Raw genomic sequence first — 21,789 nt, 5'->3', positions numbered from 1 at the left:
GTCTAATTTGGAGCTAAATTGGGGACATAAAATTTGTTAAAAACAACAACGAAAAAAGAACCTGAAAAAATTACTTCAGATACAATTTCATAAGACAGAATTGCAAAAAAAAAAAAGTATTACAGCTACAATAATTGTAAAACAGAACAAAAAAGATCAAACCTGCTAATCAGATTCAGTTTCTTTTTTTTTCCACAGTTGGAGATTTCTTTTTTTACAATTTAATTGGGGGGAGGAGTCAAAAAATGTTCAGGTTAAATTTCTTTTTTTACTTTTCACCTTCTTTTTTTTGTCAGCAAACTTTAAGGACCCAAATTAGCTCCATAGATTAAGTAAAATATTCTGTTAAGGCGACAGCAAACCTGCAGTATTATCATATAAAACCCATGTTTACATGCCTTAAATTGAAATGCTTTTAGGGAAAAAGATGTGTAGTTCCCAGCACATGTAAAACTAATAATAAGACAAAAATACTAATATATATATATTTTTTTTTTTCATTTTAATGACGAAGATTACTAGTTACAAAGACAGACATTAATCATAAAAAGGACTTTAGAAAATATGTTTTAGAATTTTAAGGAGACATAAACAAACAACTGTTTAGTTTGCAATCAACAGATTGAAAATGTACATCACTATCCACTCCAAGCTCTCTTAATAGTGGACAAACAGCTTAACTTTTCTTGTTGTTCAACTTAAAAAAAAAAAAAAAAAATACTGTATATAACAGTCATAGATAAGGATGTTCAGCAAAGCACTGAGGAAAAACAAGTTTATTTTTCTATAAGTGATTCCACCACTGCCATCCTGGAGGTTCCATCTAAATGAAATATTCCTTCTGGTTTTCATTCTGAGAGCAGCTCTGCAGTCCATTGTTATCTTCTGTTTTTTTCACCTCCTGGTTTTGGTATGCCCTCTTTCTTCTGTACAGTAATCGAACCAGTATTGCTAACGCAGATACAATCCCAGAAATCACCACAGCTATCAGACCTAAGATGAGAAGATAAAAGAGAAAAGTTAAAGCATCCTTTAAGGGCTAATTGGCTTCTTTAAGCAAGAAATGTAGTTAATAGAATATTCTCACTTTCTTTGCTTTGTGCATTATTTGTAAAATGATCATACCAGGAGCCAAAACCCTGCAGCCCTGCTATACATACCTCCAACGAGAGCAGAGTTTGTTCTGACAGCGTTTACTAGAGGCTGACCTCCTCCTACCGACCCAGATTGGTCTGCCGCAAAAAAACAAAGGATAAAAAAGAGCAAAAAGAAGCTCATCATTAAATAATGCAATACATTTCAATGATTGAGTGTAATTAAAATGTTATTGGAGTATCAATGAGAGAAGAAAAATCCATTATTAAGTGGCATGTTCGTAAGGGTCCTAATGCTGCATTCAGGTGCTTTATTCTTTAAAAAAAGACAATTATCCGCTGTCAGAAGTTATAAAAATCTTTTTTTTGTTGTTGTTTTTTTTATAGGTACCGTAGATGACTTTAAAACCTTAAGACTTTTTTTAAAAGTGCGATTTAGGGAGTACTGTTACACCCTTACTGATACCTTCCTCTGGTTCCAGTTTGGTAAATGATAAATGTCAGAATTTCCGAGTCCGAATTTCTGACAGATGTTTAATAATGCTGTAGTTCAGAATAAAATGAGCTGTGAAATTATGAACGCTAGCAAAGTATTCCCACTGACCTGAATGGTGTTGGGTGTTTCCTGCTGCATAGGAGCCGCAACTGGATTGCACGAGTGGGCCGGTGACAACAACAGAGCTGGTGCTTGGTCGGAGCAGAGCGGCTTTCAGAGGGCTAATGGAGTTAAAGAGGACAGCAGATAGACAGCCAGTGAAACCCAGAGAGCCCAACTGAGCCAGCTCTGGATCCAACTCCTGAGAGTCTACAGGAAAAAGGAGTGAAACAGAAAGAATGAAGTGTTTACTAGTTGGAAGTTTAGGTTCTTGGAGCAATTTTATGAAATTGGACCAAATCCAGCAGTTTGATGTCTTTTAAAACTGAAATCCATATTTAAGATTAGTTAAATCACCTATCTAAAAAAATCTATCTTGTTGATAGACAACTGGTTCAAAATATCTTATTTAATATATATATATATATATATATATATATATATATATATATATATATATATATATATATATATAGTATCTTAATATATTATTCCCAAATGGATAATAGGACAGAGGCAAAACACACATACTCTACAGTTGTTGACAAAATACATTCAACATAAACAATTGCTACTACTGGGATAGGAAAATGATGCAAAAATTAGTAAAGTTTTATTTGTTAATACAGAAAAATATCTGATCAATTTTAAACTAAAAGTGTCGTAACTAAGATGTCATGCAAAGCTTTGATCACACAAATACTTCCGTTTTACTATTAGGGAAACCTAATCAACTACTTCCCGATATAGATGTGAAGGTAACGCATTCAAACTCCTGTCTGATCAGTTCGTCTTTAATCCATTAGTTAAGAGACATACATCAAAAACTTTCATACCATTTTAAATAAATTCTTACACAGAGGCATCAAAGACAAAAACTGTTATTGTGTTTACTGATTAAAAGAATGGACTTTATACACACACACAAAAAATCACAGAACAAATAAAATTTCTATTATAAAACTTCAATATCAATTAGATTTAAAAATGTGCTCATAAAGACCTTAAATGAGAATTATTGAATAGGTAAAGTTTTAAGAGAGATGGATCCCTTTAACTTCTGTTCACAGTTTAAAATGTTTTGCTGTACTATTATTATAAATACAAAGAAACCAAATAACCTCTCCACAGACGCGTAGCCCAACTCAGAAAAGCGACAAGACTCCATCTACACCTTATGGACAAAGGACATTCTTTTGAGAACCAGAATGTTCACATTTTGGACAAAGAAAATGGAGGATTTGAGAGGGATGTGAATGAAGCCATCTATGTTAAGAGTGGAAAAACAACTTTAAACAGAGGGTGTGGACTCTGGTTTCGGCTTTCAAAAACCTACAATGCAGCAGCTGAGTTGATCCCTTCCCGCTATCATCGCAGCCCCTGTATAGGGGGATTGTGATTGGTCTGCTACCTTTAACTTGCCCCTTTATATGTGTGCATTCACAGATTTATGACCAGATAAAGCTGGATTGAGTTAGCAAGTTGATAACCAGCTTCATGGTACCGCTGATCCTGATCGCCATTGTTAAACTGGATAGGCTGGAAGTAATCCTGCTACGTTGAGCTCGCTTCGTGGTGCGGGTCTCTGGTTTTATACAACAGAAAGGCCTGTCCTTAAAAAAGTAGTATATTTTTTAATCTAATCAAGCCATTTAATCAAGACCTGCTCCTGAACAACACTTTTCTAAATGCTTGAAAAAAAGTACCGGTAGCTATAATTGGCTGTATGTTTGTGTGCAGCTGAATCACTTACTGTAAACTCTGCCAAGAATCAGAGACTTTATGTCGGTGAATTCAACACCAGAGGTTAGGCTGAAGTTCTCTTTGTTATGCTGGTCAACCTGAAGGAGAACAGAAAGTTTCAATACAAATAAATCTTAAAAAAAAATAAATAAACATGAGCAAAGCTGCTACTGTAGGTAAATATCTATCAGTGAGATTCTATATCTCCATTAGATGAGCATCTTCTCTTCCAAAAAAGGGTTTTATTTCTGAATCTGGAAACATCTGAACGTCTATGGTCCTGATCTTGAAAAAATGACGTACAAGGAGTCCCTTCACCGGCTCTGTGATGGATGTTCTCTGATAGCTGGTTATACTCCATTTTGTTTTTGAATTTTTATAAACATGCTGCAGTAGTTAAGGTTTTTTATTTTTATTTTGGTTTGATCGTATAAAGATTCTCCGAAGTCCTGCTGTATTAAATTTTACCGGCTACAAAAACTTATTATTTGTTATTATTCTACAAGTTTTGTTTTCTGATGGCCCAAATACATTTATTTTTAAATGTAAATCCCCTTATTGTCCCACAATTGGGAAATTCACTCTGCATTTAACCCATCCCCTCAGGGAGCAGTGAGCTGCCATTGTGTGGCGCCCATGGAGCAGTGTGGGGTTAAGGGCTTTGCTCAGGAACCAAAAGTGGAGGCTGTGGGGATCAATCCGGGTGCTTGCAACCTTCTCAGAGCACAAGCACGCTGCTCTAACCACTAGGAGAACACTCCCCAGAATGCATTAGTGTCTCCAGAAAGGTTTGCCTTTGAGTTCGCACCTGACTTGTGGTGCTAAAAAAGTTGCATTTATGATTAGAAAAACTGCTGTGTTAATTGTTTACATTTTTATTTCCTCCACTCATTAATTTGAATGGTTTAGTCATTGGAATATGATTTTCATAATGATGAGGGCAAGCAAAAAACTATATTAGCACGTGTTAAAAGCTATACAAACCTTTTGAATATAAAGCCAAAGAATAGTAGAAAAGAATATATAGTGGCGGTCTAGTGGTTAGGGCATAGAGCTTGGAATCAAGAGGTTCTGAGTTCGAACCCCACCCACACAGACTGACACTCTGGATCCCTCAGCAAAGACCCTTAACCCCACACTGCTCCCCGGGCGCTGCACAATGGCAGCCCACTGCTCCCCAAAGGAGATGGGTTAAATGCAGAGAATTAATTGCGTTGCTCTGTACTTGTGACAGTGCAATGACAATAAAAGCTGATAAAAAAAGAAAAGTTTCTTAGGAAGAAAAAAATCACAACCCCTTATGTTTGGTGCTAAACTAACCTCTCATGATTTTAATGACAGAGCTAAAAACAGAGGCTCTCTGAAGATGATGTGTACATGTACCAGTATAGTGACTGATTCTGCCAGTCTGCTGATGGAAACAGAATGCAGTCTTCTGTCAGCAAGATTCCTCACTTTGCTCCTTAGGATCTCTTCTTCTTTACTACCTTCCAGTTTGTACCTCACCTCCAGCTGCTCTGCAAGCAAAGCAAAAACATGATAGCACACTGTTTATTTAATGTGTAACTAAAGCACACAGAACTTTTCATGAAACCAGAAGCCTTCTTTCTGTCTCTCTTTGCTTTTGCAGTTTTGTTGCTGCAGGCACCATTGTTGAATCCAGATATAAGACAAACGATTACTGCTTTCCATCAAGATCCCCTGAAGGTTCCATCAGCTGATTGCCTTCACCTGTCAGAGCTGTCAACTTCAATATAAAAAAAAAAAACACCAAGATTCACTAGTGCTATTTCTGTTGTGCACATTGTTTAAAATCTCCCTATTTTTTGCTGAATAAAAAATAAATAAATACATTCTTTGTGAAATACTTAATCAGTTTGATGTGTCTATAAATGCAATTTTATTTTAAGACAACTCTGGGTTCCTGAGCAAGACCCTTAACCCCTGATTTTTCCCTTGGTGCCACACAATGGCAGGCCACTGCTCCCCAAGGGGATGGGTCAAAATGCAAAGAACAATTGTACCCATTGTGGGACAGTAAAGGGGTTTATATTTTTACAAAATCCACTTTATGAAAGAGGGGGAAAAAAGATGCAAAGCTCCCTAAACCTCATGTTGCATTCACACTAAACATTACTGTGAATTTGAAGTGTCACTTGGTCATAGTTGGTTGCTTGACTCTTTGGGATAATTTGTGATGAAATGTCCTGCTCGCTTCGCAATGTAATCAAACAGGAGGAGATTCTACCTGGTTGGAGGCTGGTTGTTTGTTTAACTCTACATTGCAGACAGGAATTTATAGAACGAGTGACATATTTTATACTATTATGGAAAGCGTAACAACTGCATCGATTCTGGCATCACGGATCTGCCGGATTCTCCAGAGTTTGGGGAGTCCAGGAGCTACAGCTGGATCACAGTAGCTGTTATCCTGCTTTGGGGAGGGATTAGTCAGACCACACAAGGTAAAACGAGGAGGCGCTCTAGAGCTAAGGCAGCAGCAGCAGAGCACCAGAACTTGGCAAGAAGATCAAATCATGAATGATTTAACAGCACATATTAGGGCGGAATTTAAAAGCCACCCACAAACCTCCAAAATAGCTTTTGCTGACTCTGTAGGGTTTCGTTGTACAGTGTGAGTTCACAGCTCACGATGCATGTTCTCACCCTGTGCTGCCCGACGAAATGGTGTGATCTACCTGCTCACACTGCATGTCTAAAAACAACATCGGACTCAGCACCACAGTGAGATGGCGCTACCCAGACTCGTCTATCTGGAAACCAAAAGAGTAGAAGAGGAATATGAAGCTCACTAGAGTGAAACTTAGTGAGCTTGGCCTTGGCAATGTGTGCAGTTTTGTGTGCTGAAAGTCCTCAAAACAAAAGGCATTGACGTATTTGGACAAAGACATGGCTGAGCAAATGTGGCTACTACGGTCTGTCAATTTTACAGAAAGAACTCCATTTTAGTCGCGCTCCCACCATGCTTATGTGTTTTCATCTGAGAGGAAGAAGAAGAGGAATCCTTGTTTGCGTATGTGCACCTAGTGATTTGCCCACAATGGCCGACTGAACTTGAAACATCTTTGATTTTCTCTGCAAACATAAGGGATTGTGATTTTTTCTTCTTAAGAAACTTTTCTTTTTTTTCTCTGCATGAATCCTGATCAGAAGGTGGTCATGAGAGGCTGATCGCTCCTCGTTACCCCCTGTATACTGCATAACGCACGATCAGGCTGAAAGTCGGCATGATTGAAAAATTCTCGCATGACTCGACGAAAATTGGCCCGAAAGGGGCAAAAAATCATACAGTGTATGTCCGGCTTTAAAGAGTTTTCTTTCCCCCTGCTGCTGCATGCATACTCTCCAAGTCAACATTATGTACAGCAGTCAACAACTGAATGATGTAAATTAGTGCAATTTAAATGCTAAATTGAAATGAATTTTCATTAATTTGCTTTACAACAATATGTCTTTACAGTGCAATGTTAAAGTCCCATGACCAATATACCTAAAGCTGCAGAGCTGCTTGTAGCCTTTTCACTTGTATAACGTGCATATCCGTATTTAATGCACAACTAGGAACTGAAAAAACAGTGATTGACAACAGTCTGGTTAAAATAACTAAACATATTTAAAACTTGTTTTTTTTTAAAGCCAAATATTTATTATTGTTAGAAAGCCTTCCTTAATTCTCACCTTGCTTGTTGATCAGCAGAGCCATGTATTCTCTGTGGTGAGAACACACATAAAGGACCAAAGCTGGAGTCTGGCTGGTCCTGAAACTCATGGAAATGGTTTCTGCCCTCAGGTTCGATGTAATGGAGGAAGAAAAGGAGTTGGACTCGTTCACCAGCTTCTCCTTGAAGATGTATCTGATGGATGTCTCCGGCTTGAAGCTTACAGAAACATCTGTAGGGAGAAATTCTAAATGTTTGCTTGCAAAGGTTTCCCATATTTCTGTGAGCAGCTTGTCCATTTTATAGTATTACTCTTTGAACACCTTTTTGTAGATTTTTCCATCTCCAGAAAGAACCTTATCTCCTGTTTAGCTCAGCTGGCCTTGCTAGATGTTATTTGATTTAGCAAAATGATTTAGTTGAAATAAACCCAGCTTACACCAGATACCTGTATACTTGTTCACTGCTCTTAATTGCCCTATAAACCACCATCACCCTCATCCGATAAAGCTAACGGAGCTCCTGTCCTGGGTATTGCTACTTTAAATTTGCTACATTGGCTGGTTTTTGAATGCAGGAAAAGTTTTTTTTTTAAACATTTTAATCACAAAACCTGTTTCTGTTTTAATCCTCCTCAGAATTATAACAGATAATGTTACTGTCATTCTATATTGAGCTAAACACTGGTGTCCTACTATATAAGCATGCAGGAGGGTTTTGGGTTGAAAACCCTACTCTGTTTGTCAGTTGGTGTGATATGGGCAAGACACTTTACCTGGATTCCCTGTATAGCTTCCCTTCTGCTATCATGCCCCATAGCAGCTGTGGCCGCAATGTAGCTTTGCACCTATCACATTATTGTGATTTTATTTATGTGGTTGATGCCAGTGTTGTGGTCAAGATCACCTAACCCGAGACCAAGACAAGACCATATACAGATTAAAGCTATATTATATAACTTTTCTTGAATAAATCTATATCTGTCACAAAGTTGTGAAATATGCTATGACACAGATAATTTGTTGAAAAAAATAGATTGATCTCCTTCACTGCATTTACCAATGAGACAGGTTATTGCTTGGATTTGAATCCAAGCATCCAATAAAAAGAAGGATCTTAAAGAAACTGATAATATTCTGATGATTAGTGTTATTTCCACAGTTGTGGTCTTGACCGGTCTTGAAATAAAATGCAGAGTCCTCAGCGCCCAAGACCGAGACCAAATGCGGTCAAGTCCGAGACGAGATCAAGACCATCAAAAAATGGTCTCGAGACCGGTCTCGAGACCAAGACCGATCTCAAGTACTGCAACACTAGTTGATGCACATTAAATAACAGAACTGTATATAATTTTGCCAGAATTAACCATGAGGTTAATTTCTTCTGTTGTCTCTGCATAAAGCACAATTTGTCTCTCTAATACCAACAAAGGTTAGCACGCATGGAGCACTTTGGTCCTCTGACTTGAACAGGCACTATGTAAGCACTGGTCATATATTCTGTGACCAAGCCAGAGATAGAATGTGTTTCATGATACTGTTTGAGTGAAGCAGCGAAGAAAAATAACCAGTGGACCTCTTAGGGTGTGTTACGGGAGGTGCTGTGGGTTAAAAAAAACAATTATCCCCCTTTTGGCCAAAAACATTCAGGCAGGAGCAGGACCAAACTCAGTTGGGTTGGTATTATGTGTTTGTTGGACTACCCAATGTCAATTGCATTACTAATCAATGGGTTATATGGGCTTTGATGTTTGTGCCTTAACATCATTGTCAGGTTTTTTCACTTACAATTCTTGACTTCTGGAAAACTGTAAGAATATGTTCTTAAAGCTGTTTGAGAAGGTTCACCTATAGTATGCAGGACAACATTAAAATTTGGCTTTGGCGATCCTTCCAAAATGTGCATTTTCAGGACTTTTTTAATGAATACTAGTGTTCTGGGTGGCATCTCTTTCCCATGATGCATAAAGTAATTCTAACTTCTGACTTTTCTGTATAAAAATCTGCTCCCACAAGAGGAATGCAGTATTCATATCTCTAGAGATGCCCAAGGTCACTGGTGCAGCCAAGCCTTCCAAGGCATCCAACCATAGAACGGGGACAGATTTTCAATGGTACGTTTGTGTCAGTTATTTAGATGATAGATGCATTAATCTACAGATTTAGACAATTCCTATTCTTCTGTATGCTCAGGCAGAAACCCTAAGATTTCACTTTGGTGCACTGAAGCAGGCATCCCCAAACTCAGTCCTCAAGGTCCCCTGTCCTGCAGGTTTTAGAGGTTTCCTTGCTCCAGCACAGCTGATTTAAATTGAAAGCTGATTAACAGGCTTTTAGTCTACTGCAAAAATTATAACCAGCTGTGCTGAAGCAGAGAAACCTCTAAAACCTGCAGGACAGCGGGCCTTGAGGACCGAGTTTGGGGATGCCTGCACTTCAGCATACTGAGTGTGATAAGACATATATCCTGGAAAAAAAAACTCACGCCATCCTAGTAGTTGACCAACTCTCTCATTTTAATTCGTCTAAAGAGTTTTCTTTGAGAATTTTCCTGAACCAGCCAGTGCGATATTTCCTCACTGCACAGTGTTTTGTAAGTCAACCAGAAAGATTCGTTTGGGTCTGAACTGACCAGAGTGCCTACGTTATGTAATTCTATTAATTAAAATCCAAATACAATACCTATTATAATCGTACAAAATTTGAAAATGTCACACAAATATGAATATAAAGTCATTGTTTATTGTTCAGTTACACCTAATTATAAAGTTCTATCATCTTTACTATTAGAGAAAATAAGAGAAATGTAAACTGAAAACAAGATGTTACTGAACTATTCTCAGGAAAAAATGACTCACTAAATCCTTTGGATAAAACACTAATGTATATCTGAACAGACTAAGCCTACATACCCTTTTCACAGAAGACTCCAGCATACGCAGATGAGCTGCAGTCACAAGAAAAGCTCTTAGTTCTCTCCACACAGCGACCTCGGTTCTGGCAGAGTGCACCGTAGGTGCTGCAGTAGCCCCCACATCCTGCCTGCACTCCTGGGGTGACCTTCGCTCTTTCCTCCAGATCTAGAGTGATGCCATTCAGCTGCAAGGAGCGGATACATCCTCGAAAACCCTTCTGCCTGGAAGCGGTGCCTCCTAAATGGACACACAATGTTAAAACTGGGTACATTGAATGGAGCCCTTCTATAATTAAAATCCCACACTTTGAAACCCTGAGGAAAAATTGATTTTGAAAATCTAGATAAAAATGTTTCCAATATGGAAATTGGATCATCTCAAATATTTTTGTACAAAATGTTTTATCAGCAGAACTTAAAAACTCATCAGTAACCTTTGGGCAGCTTTTCCAGTTTCTACATCATAAAGTCACAGCAAGAAGAAGAAGTCTGATCTGTCCAAAGGACATTAACCAAGAAGCTTTGTGGCTCGCGTAGTAACATGTATTTTGGTAAACTCCAGCCTGGCTTTTTTATGATTTATGTCCTCCTTGGTCGTCTCCCATTGGTCGTGTTCCATTTAAGCGGCTGCATCCCCAGAATGACCTGACCTGGGTCCTTCCAAGGCTGTGAAAATAAGGAGGCCGAAGAAATTCAGCTATAGATTCAAATTCGGCTTTCACTGGCCCTACTTCAGCCTAAGGTCTGTTGCCTAGCAACCTTGATAGTTGACTCACAAACTATTTAAATGAACTATTTTCATTAATTTAAGATGATAGTATTCCTAATACGGAGGGAATAGAAGGCTGCATTTGTCAGCCACATTCAAAGGAGTCTTGAATCTGAAGATGCAGCTGCTGGATTTGAAGAAAGCAAGTTGACTTTAGCTCAAACAATGTATGATGTGATTTGACATTGATGTTTTTTGAACTTGAAGTTCAACTTTAATCTCTTTTGACATTTTTTCTTTTGTTATCTTTCACATTATCCGTCTCTTTGATTTGTAATCAATTTTCATTATGCAGCCATATCCATGGAGGTGGATCAAGCTAAATCAAGCTAAACGGAGGCCAGCTGACTGATTGTAAACACCTTGGATGGTATTATGGGACACACCTTTGGTTACGTTATTTTCGTTCTTTTGTGTGGGTGGTCTTAGTAATATCTGTCAATGAAAAATCCCTCTAGATTTCCTATCTAACAACTGCAACATGTTTTAGTTAAAGACATTTTTACTTCAGAGGTAAATTAAAGACTCCATAGATAACTACAAAAGTAAATAAAGATACAATAAAGAAAGCTGATACACATTTGTGCCAGATTAAGGATAAGAAGCAGCATCTAAATGGCAATCTTTGTTGATTAATTGAGTTGCTGTGGCAACTTGAATTGCTGAGGAGCTCAAAGGGATTTATTGCTTTAATAAAGCAGGATTAAAATTTTGAAAACAGACAGGAAACTCTAAATAAAATATATTGTTGAAACAATAGAGGTAAAAATGTCTGACAGGTACTAACATAACCTGTGTAAACCGAAGCTGAAATAGAAGATCTAGTGTATTTTATTGTTTAACTATTTTTCAAAGTTAGAATTGCATGTTAAAGGAATAGTACACCCAAAACATGATTAGCCTTCATTTTCTACTCACCCCCATGCTGAACAACACTCTGGAGTACTTTTTTGATATCTCAAATGCATCTGGAGATCTGGGAGGCTTCTTGCTGTCTGCTGACATTCAAATAATGGAGGTCTATGGTGCCCGAGACAGAAAGGTCCATAAAAGTCCACAAAAAACGTGTCAATATTCCTCCATACTGCTCGTCCAACGTATTCCAAGTGTCCAACTGAGTGGGTAGCGTCCATAATTTACTCGAAACGAAGTCATTTAGAATGTTTTTAGAGCATAAACAGTAGTGTATAGGATTTCCTGAAAGCGCGTTCACGACGCTACGGAAACCGAGGCAGACCAAACCAGATGAAAGTGCGCATTCAGCTCGGCAAAGAACTCATGCTCTTCCTCAACACTGAAGTCCTCAGACATTTTTCTTTCGTTGTTTCTTTCTTTGCACAGGTAAACAGCACATTTCTTCTTCTACGCTTGCATTATCGGCAGAGCAGACGCTGAATGCGCACTTTCATCTGGTTTGGTCTGCCGGCTTCCGTAGCGTTGTGAACGCGCAGGTGCGCGCTTTCAGGAAATCCTATACACTACTGTTTATGCTCTAAAATCATTCTAAATGACTTCGTTTCGAGTAAATTCTGGATGCTACCCACTCAGGACACTTGGAATACATTGGACGAGCAGTATGGAGGAATATTGACACGTTTTTTGTGGACTTTTATGGACCTTTCTGTCTCGGGCACCATAGACCTCCATTATTTGAATGTCAGCAGACAGCAAGAAGCCTCCCAGATCTCCAGATGCATTTGAGATATCAAAAAAGTACTCCAGAGTGTTGTTCAGCATGGGGGTGAGTAGAAAATGAAGGCTAATCATGTTTTGGGTGTACTATTCCTTTAAAGTTCAGCAAGAGAAGCTACAGTTTCACAGACCCACAAATAATTGGCTGTTCAGCTGCAGGTGAACGTGTCCATCAGCAGGAGCTTCCTGTCTGGTAGCGGGGAGATCATCAAGGTGAAGGGATGCCTCTTTCATGTTCCTTCTAGCTTGAATTCGATGCCACCTGTTGTCGTTCAGCGGATCATCAGCCGTCACGCTAACCTCGAAAGGGCCGTTACCCACATCGAAGGAAAAAAGGACCTGTGTGGGGGCTGAGAGAGGGAAAGGGAAACATCACCTGCTGAACAGATTCAAGGCAGTTCTGTCCTCATACAACATGCTTTCAGAAACTATTTTCTCATGATTCATACATCTGAAAATATCATACATATTATTAAACTTTTACATGGTTTTATTGAATATTTTTAATCTGAAGTTCTTTACATTAAGTGTAACATTCACTGCTGAGGTCATCAGATCAGAGGTTACTTACAGCTCAGTTCAAGTCGAATAAAGTCTCTAATTCCCAGGTTTTCCAGTAGGACACCAGAGGAGGAGACAGTTTTAAACAGGAGTGAAATGTCTGCACTCAACTCTCCATGAAAGGTTGGAAAGTGGAGGTAGGATGTTTCCTTTTCAAAAAAGGCAGCGTTCCAGATACTTTCTGTAAGAATCCAAAAGGATGTTTTAGAACAGAAGCAACTGGGAAACATGTAGTTACCTCAAACACAGCTTGGTCATGTCATGAAATTAAACTTACTGTCTCCATAGCAACGAAGAGGTCCCACCTTGTAGGAGATCTCTAATCCCGTGCTCTGGACATCTCCAAGCGCCAACAATCTAACTGGGAGGGATTCCTTATGGTTCAGGAGGCAAGAGTCATTCTCCCTGGATAACAGAGTCAGCAGTTGACACAAGAAAGAAAAAATAGAAGGTATTTTAGAAAGGAAGTCCCAGATTGTGATTAAAATAAATTCTGCAAAGTAGACAAAATATATAGCTTTGAAAAGAACAACTAGCAGTGGCAGCAGAGCGAATACATTACCATGCAGAGAGCTCAGCATCACAGTTGCGGTGGTGTTGGGGGTCTACACAGTCCTGCAGACTGCAGGTACAATGTTTGCTGCCTGGTGGAGCCCTGACCCAGTATGTCTGCCTTCGCACCGCACCGGGGCCTCCAACCCACCAGCTGAGTGGAACACTCTCTGAGACAGACAGGCAGGTTAGAAGGCTTCAATTTGACTGAATGGTCTACTTCTTAAAATCATATCTGTTTTGAGTTACAGGAAAGAGAGACACTTTTCAGTAATTCTAACAGGCAAAGAAGTTGAAGGACATTCCCCCTCAATTTACTCATCTGTAGTTTTTATTACTTTTTTTATGTTTCACAATGAAGCAGATGTAATTAAATTTCACTGCTGTACAAATGAAAATGTAGAATTACATTCTGTTTTATTCTATTCTCCACATTTAGTTATTTATAGAATAAAACAAAGATAAACTGAAATGAAATAATTGGCTTGGAGGCAGATGTTTGTCTTGCATCTAGAAGGTTGATGGTCTAAAACCCAGCTCCATCCATCTGAGTTGTTGTGTTCTCGGGCAAGACACTTTACCTGCATTGTTTCCTGATGGAGGCCAGAAGGTCCGGTGGTGCCTTTGCAAGGCAGCGGCAATTTGTCACTGTACCGCAGGGTCAGCTATGGCTACAGATCTCACTGCAGAGACTCACAGCTGACTGGAGCTGAGGCCCCACCGATCGTCCAAACAAAAGTCCGATCAAATCGATGGGATTAGTTTTATAGAAACGCCAATTTGTTATGCATCTTTGTGCAATTTTTGGATATTCAATTTTCTAATGTTTCACTTTCAATATCCTAAAACAAGGACTCAAGGATTAAATAAAATAAAACAAAATGGAGCAAAGGTTTGGACTACATTTTCACTTTGCTTCACGCTGCTGTTTGTTTCTGTCCCTAAAGGTGTGGTCAAGTTTTCTGTACAACTTACTTATATGCCAGGCAGTTGAAACAAAGGGGATACAAAAAAGCATGCACAGCATTTACCTGGATAAAAAACTAAAATCTATATATTCGTGGATCTATATCTTTATGAATATAGATATACACATATATTTTCCTATATATATCCTATATATACATATCATTTCTTGTAGCCAATCTACAACCTCACCTGCCATGTAGAGAAGGTGGGAGTGTCTGCAGTGGTAAGCCAGTTCCTGTTCACAATACTCTGATTGGTTGATGATTGCCAATAACAGCTCTTCATCCACTGCATAATCAAAGGAAGTAAAATGCTGACCTCCTTCTTTTAACTGTTGGATTTTGGTCAGTTGTGTGTTATTGTGCTGGATCACTGTCCATGTCATGTTTTCTGCATGGAAGAAAAGAATTATGTTTTATTTCTGTCTACAGTGGGAAAAAATCTCTTTATGCTCTAACCCTTAGTAGGACAGGTGGGAATGGTGGTACTTGAAAGAGAGAATAGACACCGGCGTGTCAGTGTGCAAGGATTTGATTTGTCAGCTACCTGTCATGTTGCAGAATATCAACTGTGGCTTGATGGGTCCACTACCATCCACATCAATGACATAATTTCCAGATGTGTTGCCTCTTTGTTTGTAGGCCTCACAAGACTGTTCATATATTGCTGAGAAAAAAATAGAAATTTAATCTCATTATCAATGTAAATTTTTACAATTCATCTTAATTTTGACATTAAAAGTTATGAGCTTGGACTCATTTTACAGTAGTAGCCATTCAAAATGTCCCCACTTTCCTTGATAGACCCTTGGAGGGTCCCTTACAATTGTTTTAACATTTGTACTAAAATATTCTTTCTGTCATGATTTGCGAAAATTGAGATCTAAAGAGAAGCGTCATCTCCTGGTCAGACCCTATAATTCAGTGAAAGGGTGGAGGCAAAGTAAAAAGATATGCAAGCGGGGGTCACTCCAGTGGCTGGAAGTTATAGGGGAGTTTGCTGGGAGTTGGAGGAAAGTGGGCTGCCATTGGGCTGGTGTTTGACTGGGAAGGGCCATTTTGAATGGCTGCTACTGTATGTAAAATTACTTCAGATGCTGTGGTGCATCAAAACACATTTGATAAAATGAGATTAACAGGAAAGGAATTTTCTTGTTTTGCAATATGCTGCCATTTCTCCTGTGAAACCAGGAGAATAAAAAAGAATATTATGAACCAAAATTGTTTATAAGGTTTCATGTTTTCAGCAATACTCCACTTAGGGTATTGGGGTTTTAATCAAATGTGCACATTTAAATGCTGGGAAAACTAGTTTGGATAAGTTAAAAGTTAGTTAGAAGTTACTGTGCCCAAAAAGTATCCAACTACTTCAGTATCACTACATATCTGAGAATACTACTCTATACTATTCTACATTATTTCAGTTTACTTTAGTCGAGTTTGGACATCTAATAATTGTGATATATTTGTGTAGATATGTTTTTTTTTGTTAAATGAATAACAGACTAAAGGTTTTAGAACTTGTTACATCTAGTGCTTAGGGGTGGTTTGGGATTGGGTCAGTTGAGCAGCATCAGCCTCTGATCAAAACACGTCACTCCGAATGAAGTCACACTTGCAGCTGTGGAGGACCCTTTGATTGAAGGTGAGGGCTATAAACAAGAATGGGATGGCCTCTTCCCTCCCATGGAAAAAGAAATGAGTCGTTGCTATGGCAACGCATTGACGCCCCATGTGCGTTGCTGTCGGTCTGTGGTGCAGGTTGACGTGAAATGAAAACATTTGCCCCTTTCTTAAAACAAATGTTTGTGGTCAAATAAAACCCTTTGGTCAGTGTGACAAAGATGCCGCAAACCAGCTAAGGTTACAGTTGGTTGCATGTGTTTCCTCTGCCATTTGTTTGCCGTTACACCCGCTGGGATTTTCCAGCGGGTCTTCACTGGTTCGCTATATAAGGGCTGAATGGTCCACTCACCCTGACCACTACGGGGTTCAGGACGGTTCCTAATCTGGCAGACCCTCTGAGGGAACGCGCAAACGAAGGGTTATTGCTTGGGGGCCGGTTGAATCAGCAAATCTCAGCCTTAAATAGACACAGCAGATTAAGGACTAAACCATTCACATGAAATTTGCCAATTTACAACTTCCTTTTAAAATACACATTTTACCCAAAAGAGCCCAACAGATTTTGGTTTCACAACTGGAGCAGTACGGCTAATGCCACAGTGTTCCGCTTGATTTGTGCATATAAATATATTTATTATAATTCATGGAGAAAGTATTTCACATTATATGGACACTGCAATGGGAAAGTAGAACAGGAATGGAAAAAACAAGAAAAAGGAGAAAAGATGAAAGAAACGGGAGATAAAAGGGAGACAATGATAAAACATCTTTAGTCTGCTTCATCACCTTTGGTAGTTCAAACTCAACTAGACCGAAAGAAGTGTACTACAGACAAGGTAATATTAGCCCTGGCTATGGTTACCTTCGGAGATCAGCAGGTCACTCTGGTCCACTCAATGTCAGACTTTTTTTAAATCACGCACTAACTCTGTAAACAGGCCACACAGGGAAGCTTAAAGGTATAATGGTATCACCTCAAAAAATTTTAACTTACCACTGTGAGCTCTGTTTGTGAATCAAGATGCAGCCGCAATGCATTCTGGGAAAGCGGTCGGTCTGAAGAATGCACAAGTCTGCTCTGATGCATGCTCGATAAAGAGGGTAGGGCGAGAACTAGGGGTGGAACGGTTCACAAAATCCACGGTTCGGTTCAGTTCACAGTTCGTGGTCACGGTTTTCGGTTCGGTTCGGTACATGTTGATTGTTAGGAAAATGTATTATGTCTTGTACAACGTGTGTTGCACAATGCTTGCACATTGTTTTTATCCACAACTTTCTTTCCGCCATCATCCTAGGTCACTCTAAATGCAAAGTGGTCCCATACAGCAAACCTATAAAGTGCTGCTGGCGCGTCTTCCAACTAGGGTGGCCATTTCTTTTTTGTTTTTTTTATTTTGTTTTTTTAACAGTGTCCTGTCTGGCAATGTGGCAATAAGAATAATTGTCTTGATGCCAAAAAGAGCCCAACAGATTTTACTTTCACAAGTGTAGCAGTATAGCAATTGTCATATTGCTCCGCTTGTTTCATGCATATAAATTGCCTTATTATAATTATGCAGGGAGTTTTACAGTTTATATGGACACTGCAATGTAAATAGAGCAGAAAAACAGAAAAAGAAAGGGGGAAAAAAGAAAAAAAAAAGAGAAAAGATGAAAGAAAAAGGAGATAGAAAGGAGACAATGACAAAACATTTTCAGTCTGCTTCATCACCTGCAACGAGATGCAAAAAGAACAGCACAACCGAAAGACATGGTACGAGACATACAATAAAGCAACACCTTGAAACTACCGCTGAAGTAGTATTATTTATATAGGTATTCTGCACTTTAAAGATTCATCTCGGCGTTCACTTTTTAAACACCACAATGTATTAAATAAATGCAAATGCTGGGAACCAATTCTTTTTTAAATTCCTTTAATATTTTGTTCTATTCAGCTACACAAGCATCCTCTTTAAACTACTGTACTAAGAATTGTACTATAAATGGGACGTTACCCGATTCTTATGTACACCGTAGTAATTTATTGATATGCTGCCCAATGTCCTTTTTGGTGCTATAGAAATGGCCACCCTACCAATCAAACAATCAAACTTCTTTATTGTCAACTACAATTTACATTGCAATCATAATATTAGTTTCAGTACAACCGTTCATCACAATATGTCACATACATTTGGGGGTGGGGGGGCTGAGAGGGGGGAACGGATTGACTGAGGCCATGAATGCCGCAGAATGCTGCCATTTGGCAGAACGGCGCATTCTTAAGGCTCGCCAGGTTCCCACCGGTTACCTGTTACGCTTATCTATAGCGCTGCCTTTATCTCTGTGGAAAGATTTGGAGCCGCACTGGAGAAGAGAGGGGGGGGGGGCATATTTCACACTTTATCCTTGACAGGATACAGTTTGAGATATCAAAAACCTTCTGGACAAGAAAAGCACATGTAACACAAGACAGACATTTTAGCAGAGCGGTCACATCGGAGGCATAGTCACATGAGTCAATCTGCGATTTGAGACGTTTATAGTGTGCGTATGATGAAACAACACAATCGCTTGAGTAGACAAACAAATACGTGACAGGAACTATGTTAAATATTCTGTTGTTGCCATAGTGGTGCGACTTGGGAGGGGTCCAATGCCACTTTGGAGTAGAGAAAACAAGCGCTACAACGGTGGTGAAAATTATTTTTCAGATTACTGGCAATGCTAATCTTTAGCTGCTAAATGCTAACTAGCTCGTGCTAAATTGCAAGCAAAGGACAAGCCTTTGAGCTGTGCTGGGGTTGAGCGGTGACATCACTCTCTTGCGGACTAGATGCAAATCGGTGAGAGTCTTTGGCTGTTGACACCTTGGTTGCTATTTTTTTTAATATTGCAAGGTTATTGGAATGGACAGTTTAAATGGTAAAGAAAGAAGCTTATTAACTGCTGTTGCATTAAGTTGTTACAGATTTATTTTTAGTTAAACATGTACCAAATGTGTCATACATTTACTCTTATCTAAATGCTGACTAATCAGTTGATATATAATTTTGGTATGTTATTCTTGTATTATATTAAGGAAATGTTCTGTTGAGGTGGAATAACCACACAGTTTATCTTGTGATAGATACTGTGCAAGGGTGCTAATCAGTGTTGTTTGAACTGAAAGTTTTTTTTTTCTTAAATCATACTTTAATAATCCCAGAGGGAAATGAATTCTCTGCATTTTACCCATCCCCTTGGGTCTTGCTCAGGGACCCAGAGTGGATCGAACTCAAAACCTCAGGATTCAAAGCCTTATGCCCTAACCACTAGGCCGCCACTCCACCTACAAAGTGTAAAGTGTGTAATACTCAGTTATATTATTTCGTTATAGTAAAACTAAAAAGAATATTAAAATATTGATACCTAGAAGTCAAGACTTAAATTAGAGGATTAAGCCTGTTTTGTAAATGCAGGTAAGGTATTTTGGTGTATGCTCAAGTTCCCTGGAGAAGAATCCATTTGATGGTGTGGAACCAGAGTCTACCTACACCATTAAAAAAAGCAGAGAGACTATTTGATCTGGTACGATTTTACCAAGCAATCTGCAGCCCTAGTAATAAGCATTTAAAGGCGCCTTTCTGTTTATTTTATTTTTTTGTATCTAAGTTTCCTACTAAAGGGACGTTCGTACAGTATTTTCAACCCTTTTGTGTCCGTTCTTTCATTGTGGCTGTTAAATGAATTGAGCTCTGTTCGGACCTAGTTTAATAATACATCTGATAACTCAGAGGTGGGTTACACATGGCCGACCTACTCAGTCTAAAGTCCTAGATGAGTTCCATCTCCTTATCAAAATACAAGCATAGAATGAGTACATTCCTTTTCAACCTACAGTAGGTTAGTGGACGGCAACTGTGGAACAGAATAGGAAAAAACAAGCTCTAAGACATGTTCATAAGCACAGGAAAAGGGAAAAAAAAGCTTTTACATATAAATATACAAATACACTTTTAAATATACAGCAAAACACCGTAAAATAGCAACAGTAAAAGACTGTAAAATTAATATGCATGAATTTAAAAGAAATTGCTGCACATTTAAAAATGTCTAAATTCTTAATTTTTTATGGCATTATTTTGATAAAACCCCTATTAACCGGTTGGTTACTGAGTTCTGCACATTAAAATTTACAGGAAATACTTGTTGTTTGTAAAACAAGAATGAACTTTAACTTTTACAGAAGAAAAATGTTTAAAAATATAGTCCGCTGTAAAAATGCCAACAGTGCAAATTTGTGAAAAAAGGTGAATCATTAGCAGTAAAAGACAAAAAAGACTAAGTTTTATTAAAGACAAAAACATTAAATCTCCTCTAGTGACAAGATATTGCACCAAATTGCACCATTTCTATTTTAATGCTTATTAATTTTCTGTTTCATTTTTTTATAGAAAAATTAAACAATAGAGTATCATTGAAGACAGATGTAGCTGCCTTTAAAATGTTTGCGGCATTGTTTGGTCCACTTGCCTTTTACTTGTGCTATAGAAGACTGAGATGCTGTTTCACTATTTAAAATCACATTATATGTATTTTACTGTGACAGTTGGAATTGCAGAGGCTTAAAGAGAAATATAAGCTCTGTTCGAAAACCTAGGACGCGTCCTTAGAAGGCCAGATTCGAAGGCCGATTACGTCATAGCGCTGCGCCGAGGTCTGGTCGGATTCCAAGACTCCTCGTTATGCGGCCTTAAGATGCGTCCTTTTTGCCCGATTTGAAGGACGGGTCCGATGTATCCTCAGTATCCTTGGATATTCCAGGATTCATTGCAAGACCAAGCAAGCCGTGATCAGAGGAAAGGTTACTTCGCGCCGAACAGTGGTGAAAATTGGAAGTTCAGTTTAATATAATACAAGTCTGTGAATAAGTTCCATATGAGATTAATGAAAATAGTTGTTTTAATGGTTATTGAGTCAGATATGTGGCGGTAATGTTTTTTATCTGTTACTGTGAAAATGGGTTTGGCTGTAATTTAAGGACAGATTCTAATATATCTGCAGCGTGGGGACTATAAATCTGATAGGATTTTTATCTTTTTATTGCTGTTTTGCACAATATGCTTAACTACGTATTTTTTGTTGTTGAATATTAGAGATTTTGCAGATATATTTTTTATACATACATTGTTTAGATTTACTTATATCTTTCTACCCCTTTTATAGAATAAAAAATCCCTTTATTGTCCCACAATGGGCAAATTTACAGCAGCAGAAAGATTATTGACAATGGTCACACAAATGTGGACCTTAGAAAAATTTATAAGAATAATATAATAGGGAAGATTTAAAATATAGACAATAAAATATTGTAAAGTGTTTTAACAATAAAAAACTGGAGAATAAATAACCAATATGCAGCAATGGACATTTTTACATTAATGGATATTTGAAAATAGCAGCAACATCAGAGATGTGCAGAATGACAGCAGCATGTTATGTAACTGACTAAGGTTTCTATCATTACATTTGATTTTATTTGTTCCTGCTCCGGGTGGTTGGAACCTTTATTCCACTCTGGATTCTTGTGAGTGTAGTCTTTGTTCACTTTGCAATAAAAAAGAAATAAACA

The 21,789-nt window shown here is 38.4% G+C and overlaps 1 protein-coding gene across 1 annotated transcript; it reads right to left on the bottom strand.

Annotated features, from left to right (window-relative positions):
• Positions 1–734: 734 nt before the first annotated feature.
• Positions 735–15,234, bottom strand: LOC119798084 (contactin-associated protein-like 4; the record flags this gene model as incomplete). The annotated part of the gene is made up of 13 exons (XM_038307423.1): positions 735–993; positions 1,161–1,232; positions 1,699–1,899; positions 3,443–3,530; positions 4,816–4,949; positions 7,132–7,344; positions 10,024–10,263; positions 12,618–12,836; positions 13,058–13,228; positions 13,325–13,452; positions 13,610–13,769; positions 14,758–14,958; positions 15,115–15,234. Coding segments are annotated over 13 exons (2,117 nt in total), but the record flags the coding sequence as incomplete, so codon positions are not given.
• Between the last annotated feature and the right edge of the window lie 6,555 nt (positions 15,235–21,789).

The sequence above is a fragment of the Cyprinodon tularosa genome, unplaced genomic scaffold, assembly GCF_016077235.1.
Source record: "Cyprinodon tularosa strain WSP-4 unplaced genomic scaffold, ASM1607723v1 ctg61, whole genome shotgun sequence".
In the NCBI taxonomy this organism is placed as follows: Eukaryota; Metazoa; Chordata; class Actinopteri; order Cyprinodontiformes; family Cyprinodontidae; genus Cyprinodon; species Cyprinodon tularosa.
Note: the sequence above shows the minus strand (reverse complement) of the source record. Positions and strands in the feature narration are given on the sequence as shown.